The following is an 8,164-nucleotide window of genomic DNA, read 5'->3' as shown; positions in this document are numbered from 1 at the left end:
AAGCTCTCCAGTCACCTCCAGCCTAGCTGGGCCACGAAGGCAGATGGCACTTGCCCAAGTAGGCAGCACAACCTGTGAGGTGCCAGACTCCTTGTGCTTGGATTTCCTCCACACTGCATTGCCCCAGAGGCAGGGAAGCTCCCCAGGAGGCAGGCCCTAGCCCCACTTGGTTTTAACCAGCAGCGGAGGTGTGAGCAGCTGCAGGAGTTTTAAACATTGGTTCAGCTGATGGCTACCAAGCAGCAGCACTGCCATCAGAGCGCAGCGAGGGCAGGATTTCCTTTCCTCCAGCCTGCACACAGCATGGTGCTCACCAGCACAGGCTGCCCACAAGTGACCCAGTCCCAGACCTGCTGCTCAGCACCCCCACTTCACCAACCCGCAGCTTTCATTCAGGGCAGCCCTCCCAGCAGGGCCAGCCCTTGAGGCCTGGAGCACTGGAGGAGCTCCCATGGGGTGGCCAGAGCAGATGGCAGGTTCACTGCCATGCCAGCCCCATTTGAAAGAGATCATGTGGGTAACTCCTTACCTGGAATTTCTCTCTCGGTTCCAGACTGTGACCAGGAGACGTTTCTGCTCATCCTCCTCTTGCACTGGGCTGTAACAAGCAGAAGGGATGGCCCATGAGCACCGATCTTCCCCAGGAGCACTTGGCAAGGGCTGTCCTCGCAGCCAGAGACCCCTCACCCCCCACAGAGCCAGGTCTTCTCCTCCATTCTCTGCATGGAGCACTGCAGCATCACCACAGATGGCAACCTCCTCAAACGAGCCACTGCTGCACTGATTCACTCGTTCCTGACAGACAACGGCAAAGGGATGTGACCCCTCCTGGGCAGGCGCTGGGGACACCGCTCAGGTGGTTTAAGGGGAAAAATGATCTTGCAGAAAGACACACATCCAACATCAAAGGGTAAATGCAAGGAACAAGCCACAGTTCATGCTCTGAAACAACCATCCTGTGCCAAATTAAATGCTGCATGGGGTCAGAGGTCTGACACAGACTGGTTTGCTAGCAATGCCAAGCTCCACCGAAACACAACGAGCCGTACACCTCCTTTGCCATGCAGAGACATGCTGTAGCTATAGGAAATCCTTTTACCTTCCTCATTCATACTGAAGCCCATACTATTGCAGGCATAAGGTCTAGGAAATGGAGCGTGTTTGCCCAACTCCTGCCCAGCAAGAAAGTCCGACAGTGCCGGAGCGCCGCTGCCATGCTGCGTGCTGACAGCTTTGTGAGCCTCTGCAGAGCTCTGCCCAAAAGTTCAAGGCATTTCAGCTATAAAAAACAGCAGAATAATGTCTGTCACTCCTCATCTCAGCAGCAGACCTGCTCATGCATGACGCATGTTTATTACAGATCATAATGCAAAAGCAAACACGGGGTCTTGGCTTTGAGAGGGTGCCCCAGGACAGCAGCCACGTGTGTGTCCCCTGCTCAGTGTGAATACTGAGCTACCGGCTGGGTCAGAGCTGCCTCTGCCCCGTCATACTCACAAAAGAAAGCGCTCGTGGAAGACGGGATTTTTGCTGTCTGGCACAGTTTTCGTCTTTTGCCTGCATTTCCAGTCAGTATCTGGCACGATCGACATCTTCACAGAGGAAAACAAGCAGCGCGTTAGCACTCTCAAAGCAAGCACTGGCACACAGCTGCCAGCTCTGCCGCTGCGGTAACAAGAGACCAGCACAGCCACTTTCTGGATGGCTGGAGCCTCACAGACCCAGCTGAGCCCATGCTAACCGGTGGGTCAGATCACTTCACCCTACGCCCGTCAAGTAATTGCGTTACAAAACTCCTCGAGGCATGGGAGGGAATGAAAATAGCAGAAAAAATCAAGGATTGATGTACACAAATGTTGCTGGCTGGTCTCTGGCTTGCAGCCACCTTGTAGGGGAGATGCTTCCTGCACTGTGCACACCATGGTGGGAGCAGCCTGCCAAGGTGACCTCCAGGAGAGCCCAGAGCTACACTGTGCTGCCACACACTCATCCCCACCAGCACTTGGGCACCCAGTGGGACACTTTCATTACAAATGGCTGATATGGTCCTTAGCAGGGGTCCTGTCCTCTGCTTTTCTGGCTCCATGAGGACACCGTGCCCACAAAACCCATGAGCATTCCAGCACTGACCAAGAGACCAGTCACCACCCTGCAGGCTGCAAGTGCTCAGCCAGAGCAGGACAGAGGAGGAAAGGGAAGGAACAGGCAGCCTGGAGCATGCTTAGAGGAGCCAATCCCAAAACCCCAAGAAAGCACCAAGCAAAGCCCAAGGAGAACCCACCTTCACATAGGAGTCGCATGTCCGGCACTCCTTGCCCATCAGACCTTTTGCTTCCATGACTGGAAAGGAAATGAAGTGGTCAAGCTCCAAAGCAGCAGGGAAGGCATCTTCCTACACTGTGGCACTCTGCTCCATGGGCTGCTCCCTTCTAGTGCGGCCAAACCCGTCTCCTACCCTGACAGGATCCTGCACACACCTCTCCAGCAGCCTGGTCTCACTGGGCACCCACAAACAGGTGAAGGGTTTTATTGTATTTTTCTTTAACATACCCATGCTATAAATACAGGCATCTGTGGGTGAGGTTGGCAGCAGATGCAGTTCAGCATCCGGATGGCAAATTGCATTTTGTTTGCCTGACTTCACACAGCTCTCAGCTCCCTGCCCCGCAGCCAAATGTATCATCAAGTTAAACATCAACAGCCACATCCTGATGGCAGCCGTGCCAGCAGGGACGCAGCATTGCCCCACTGCCAACAGTTGGGAACCCTGCGTTTCCCAGCCATGTGGCTGGAGGCGGTCGATGTGCAGCAGCCTGGAGAGCCCAGGATGGGCTGTCAGAATAAGGCTAAGCTTGCTCCTAACAAGCCCAGCAAGGCAGCAGAGCTTTGCCTTTCTCAGAGACAGGTACGTGCTCCTAATAAACACGGTCAGCCCAACAGAAACCCCAGCGCACAAGGGGAAAGGGGCTCTGCAAGACCCTCGGGTGCTTCACGAAGCTGTTTGCAAGGTTCCTCCAGGATAGGCTGCACCAAGAGCTTCCTCCTCCAGCCAGACCTGCTTTGTGTTTAAAGACATTGGGGTAGAGAAAGAAAAAGATAGATCACCCCATATTACCCAGCCTCGTCCTGCCCACATCAAGTACCCTGAGCATCCAGCACGTGCAGCGGGACGTCAGGTCCCAGGCCTTGAGCCACTGTTGCCTCTTTTTTGGACATCTTCCTCTTCCTAGACCCTCTTTTGGAATGAGGCAGTGACTTGCACCCACCTCAGACGTGAACAGTTGTTGCAGAGGAGACAAAGCATTTCAGATTTTCTTTTCTAAATCATACTTTTTCTCTTCACATGGAGTTAAAGAAAAACAATTACAGATGTAGACAAAACACACCATGGTTACCCAGAAATTAAGGTCTCCAGAAACTTTGGGTTGGCCTCTAAATCAAAGACGGAGCCCCCCAGTCACGCTGCTCTACCACAGAGCTGCTCCCAACAGCTGCCACAAAGCTCCAAAGAGCTGGAAGAAAGGGCATGGAAGTGCTGTCCCCATCACTTGCCCACCACGGCTCTGGGGTCATGTCCCCATGCGCCCCAGGGAGATACTCACCATGCAGCACCAGGATCCGGCCCTGCACCTCGACAGACAGCTTCAGCTGACCTAGAGGGAAGGAGAGGAGATGGTGAAGGTAGCAGGGCTTGCCCACTGCCCCTGGGACCCTGTGGCTCTGCAGCTTCCACAGGGCCAAACCCATCCTGCTTCCCCATCCCTGGGCACGCTCAGGGAGCCAAGGGGAAAGAGGCAGAAGGAAACATCTTTGCTACCAAACACATTTTATGGTTTCAAATGCAAAACCATTCCAGGTAAACCTGAGTGCTGTCTTCTCAACACATGGCAAACTCTGGTGACAGAAAGCACAAGCCCATGGCAGAGGGGAGGTGGGAGCATCAAGATGCCACAGTCACTGTGGGATTAATTAACCCCTGTTTAAGGGAAGGATGCAGCATGCCCAAATCCTTCCCTCAGCCCAGATTCAACTTGCCCTTTGCCTCCCCCTCTGAGCTTCTGTGGGGGCAAGGGGATGTCACCCCTGCAGAAGGTGATGGAGTGCCATGCTGCAGACAGCCTGGACAAACACCAAGGACAACGGGTGCCCTTGGTGACAGGAGCACACCAGCACAGGGTCAGCCAAGGCTGGGCCATGGCACAAACCCACTTTGGACCATTGCTGCTGCAGGACATCAGTCCACACACACCTCCTCCCTGCTTGCCCTGCTGCATGCCTGGTCTGGCCAGGGTGGTTTTGCAGAAACAGGAAAGCCTTAAAGCCCCCTTTGCTGATGTTCAGCAACAGTTTGTTATTGCCAGCACTATCGAGCAGAGACGATGCAGTGACAAGGACCAACACAGCACTGCTCACAGCTCAAATCCAGCCCCAAGAGTTGAAGCACAGCAGGAGCTCCCCCACTGCAGCCTCCTGGATTTCCTGTGGATCCCAGACAGCACAGAGTGGTGAGCAGACAGGTCATCTCCTAAAACCAGGGGTCAATATTTGCTTTAATCTAGGATTAAACAAGAATGGTTTCGGTCATGTGTTTTGACACTGAACAATTGTCAGGTGGCCAACGAGGCCAAAAGCAGCCAAGCCCCAGGGACGAGCAATGCTCTACCCTCCTGCAGCCCCTCTGCCGCAGGATCTTCCTTGGAGCAGGAGACTGATTTGATTTGTCATGGGAAGACCCAGGACCTAACCCACTCCACAGGAGCCCCAAAGGAGAAGGCTTCTCCCCAGGTGGATCGGCAAAACACAGCAGCAAGAGTTCCCTCATGGGTGCTGCAGAGCCCTCCTGTACAAGAGGCCAGCCCAGCAGGCACCGTTTCTACCTATCAGTGCCTTTTAAGCTACCTAAGGTGAGAGGAAGGGAGGACTTGGAGCAGGGAGAGGAGGTGAGAAGGATGGAGCCAGGGCTCCAGAGGGAGCAGACCAGAGTAACTCAGCTCAGCCTGAGCATCCCCTGGGAAACTGTTCTCTGTGTAATTACATGGGCAGATCCAACCTCTGTGCTCCTGACCTTGTCCACCTGGGACAGGGTCAGCTGAAACCCAAATACAAAGGCTCACAGTCTGTTCTGAAGCCGAGCTGAGAACAAAATCCAGCTCTTGCACAGCTCCAAAGCCAACCTGTGGTTCCCACTGCTTTTCAAAACGCCCGTGCCAGATCCCTAAGCTCCCACCTCTTATCTGGAACTGTAATTTGTCATTCTACAGCACTGCCTGGACCCGACTGCCAGACACCGATTCCCAGCATTGAAAAGGCAGCCGGTCGTAGCCCCTGCACAGGATGCCAGCGCCTGGGAGAGCCACACATGTAAACCCCTGCTGAGCAAGGGTGCAGGTCCCAGGGCAGCAGCAGCTCTGCCAGCTGACTTACAGTCATACACTTGCTTTCCCATGCACTGGCAACTTTGCATCAGCCCTAAAATCTCTCCACGATACTGAGACTGGCACAAAGATTCAGCCAGCGGTGTTTGCCAGGGTCTGGGTGAAATACTGCTGTGGTGCAGAGCAGGCTGCCAGCCCCTGGCTTGCTGGCCCCGCTGGGCACAGAGGGGGTGCCCCTCCAAACACCTTCCCAAGGGGGCTCCCAGGGAGCTGCCACCTGCCAGCCTGGATAGGATGTGCAGATTTGGGGGGTTTTGGACCAACCCAAAACTAAACATTGCCCAGTGCTCCCAGAGAATCAAAAGACTGAAAGCATCATTAGCACAACGTTTCATTTAGTCTACAGCAAAATATCCCATTTTCACTTGTTTGTTGTGCTTTGTAAGCTGGAAAACATAATAAACTTACAAACATCATTTACAGACATCTTTCAAATTAAAAACCAACATTTCATTTTGCAAAAGACACACCAAAGGGTTTAGCTTTGCTGGGGTGGGGATGTCTCATGGGATTATTTAACCAGAAACACTTCAGAGAGCTCATATCTCAGTTTTTACTAAATAAACCCAAAACATTGACAGTTTCATCATGCCACCCCAGACTTTTGGGCCAAGATTTTAACCCTTCTGCTATCTCCAGATCTCCGTCTGTGGGAACCCTCTCGCTGTTCCACCATCAGCATGTAACAACCCTTACAACACCAAAGCAAAATGCCAGTCTAACCAAGCATGACGAGGAGTCAGCCCAGTAATGAATAGGCCCTGGGGAGGAGAAAGGAAGCTTTTGTGCCGGGTAACGCAGGGGGAGGAAGCTCTACACCCAGTCCTGGCCTGGGGATGCCTGGGGCCACACATGGGGCCGAGGCTTCTGCACAACGAGGGACGGGGTCAGATGGGACCATGGCCTTATGTGGGTGCATCGCTGCTGCTTCTGGTGCAGGGACGGTGCCCATGGGCCCTGTGTCGCAGGCTACACCAGCACCAAAGAGAGGAGAGCAGGGAGAAAAGGGGCAGTTTTGCCTTTTTCAGAAGTACCACAAGTTGACCCCAGTAGAAAGGATTTGAGAGTATCAGTGGGAAAGCTGCTCATCTTCCTGTGAGGAACAGACGACATTTCTCCCTGAATGCTCTGACCCAAAGGGATCCCAGCCTGCTCATGCCAGGGGAAGCCCTCACTGGCTTTGTAGCGATTTCAGTGCTTCTCTAGGGCCAGGATCAGAAAGAGAAGCTGCTATTGGAAAGCAGCAGTCTCATTTTCCCAGATGCACAGAGCAGTAACCCTGGGTGGATCCCTACTTCCACCTTGCTGCAAGAGCAGAGGGTCAGAGAAACATTATTCCCTGTGTGCCTCTTTTGAAGCATCCCTAACACGAACTAAGGGAACCAGCTTCAGCAGAGTGCCCTGACACAGCTTGTCCAGATCACCTGTGTTCAATAAAGTTTCATAGAGATGAAAATAGGTGCAGAGAAAGGCCAGAGGGAGCCAAAACAGCAGACAGCTCATCTCACAACAGGACCCACACACAGCTCCTGGGTGCACACTCCACCACAGAAGGCAGGGCTCAGCCAGGCTCAAAGGGCTACAGCAGAGAGGGCACCCAGGCCCTGCCCGTCTGCACCCCATGGGGCCAGGAGAGGCGAGTGAAGCTGATGAACAAAGCTGGCACAAGGAGAACAGGGAAAAACTGGGTATGAACAAGCACAAGCTGGTAATCAAACAGGTTCCCACCCATGAGAGAAGTTCGCCAGGGTATGGTGTCCTTTGGGAGCAGACCCAGGAGGCAGGAAAATCTGTACCCTGCTGCTGATCTCTGGTAAATGGAAAATTTGGGTTTCTGCTCCTTAAACGCTTTTCTGTTTTATTTTGGGAAAATGCATGTTATGCCCTGGCTGGGACAGCAGAGAACCATCAGTTCACATAGCAGGGGGGTTTTGACCAGAGGAAAGCAGCGCCAGGTAACTGCCTGGGCAGGAGGTCCCCATGGGCACAAGGCAGAGCACCCCAAGATGACCATCTACAACCTGGCCTTTTGGAAGGCCCTCTCCTAGGTCACCTACACAGAGAGGGCAGTGCTGGCCCTGTGCTGCCACTGCTCTCCTGCTCAGAGCACATAAAGTCACGTCCTGTCAGTGATGGTCAGCCCGCCAAGGGAACTGTGGCTGCAGAGATGATGCTTGGCCCGGACTTGGTCACAGATCCAAGAGACACCACAAAACTCACACTATTTGGCACTCATAATCCTGCAAAGACAGGAGGATTTCAGCTGCCAGGCTGTCCTGAGCAGCTTGACGCTTACAAGTCAAAAGGGGAAAGGGGCAGCACCCCTGGCTGCCCAGGGAAGGGATGTCCTGCTCCACTCACATAATCCCCTCTGCTTCCCTGCAGTCTCATTAACAACTTAACAATTAACTCCACAATTGCCTGCCCTGCTTGCTAAAACAAGCAGAAGCTTTGAAAGAAAATTACTGCTGAAAAAGTGGCATCTGAGAAGGATACCCAGCTCCCCTCTGCACAAAAGAGCTGCTGACAAGCCATCACACACCACAAGCAATGGCCTTGACATTTGCTGTTGAATTCACCTGCTCGCAGGGTGGGAATACAGCGTTTGTAGCCCAGTCACCACCGGGCCAGCTCCAGCCCACAGAGCCAAGCCACCACTGCCCATGGGCCTCTTCAAACCCATGCAGTAAAACCAGTGCAGCCACAGAAAGACCTACAAGGAGCAAAGA

At 53.5% G+C, this 8,164-nt stretch overlaps 1 protein-coding gene across 1 annotated transcript in view; it reads right to left on the bottom strand.

Annotated features, from left to right (window-relative positions):
* Window positions 1-3,747, bottom strand: part of LOC104537081 (regulator of G-protein signaling 3-like) — a 62,223-nt gene extending 58,476 nt beyond the window's left edge. The window contains exons 1-4 of the mRNA XM_010179868.1: window positions 3,603-3,747; window positions 2,282-2,340; window positions 1,498-1,592; window positions 530-598 (exon numbers count right to left, since the gene is read on the bottom strand). Coding sequence (XP_010178170.1) covers window positions 530-598; window positions 1,498-1,592; window positions 2,282-2,340; window positions 3,603-3,747 — 368 coding nt within the window. The remainder of the gene's footprint in view (window positions 1-529; window positions 599-1,497; window positions 1,593-2,281; window positions 2,341-3,602) is intronic.
* Between the last annotated feature and the right edge of the window lie 4,417 nt (window positions 3,748-8,164).

Source organism: Mesitornis unicolor, unplaced genomic scaffold (assembly GCF_000695765.1).
Source record: "Mesitornis unicolor isolate BGI_N332 unplaced genomic scaffold, ASM69576v1 scaffold3750, whole genome shotgun sequence".
NCBI classification, from domain to species: domain Eukaryota; kingdom Metazoa; phylum Chordata; class Aves; order Mesitornithiformes; family Mesitornithidae; genus Mesitornis; species Mesitornis unicolor.
This window is presented reverse-complemented; position numbering and strand designations above follow the sequence as displayed.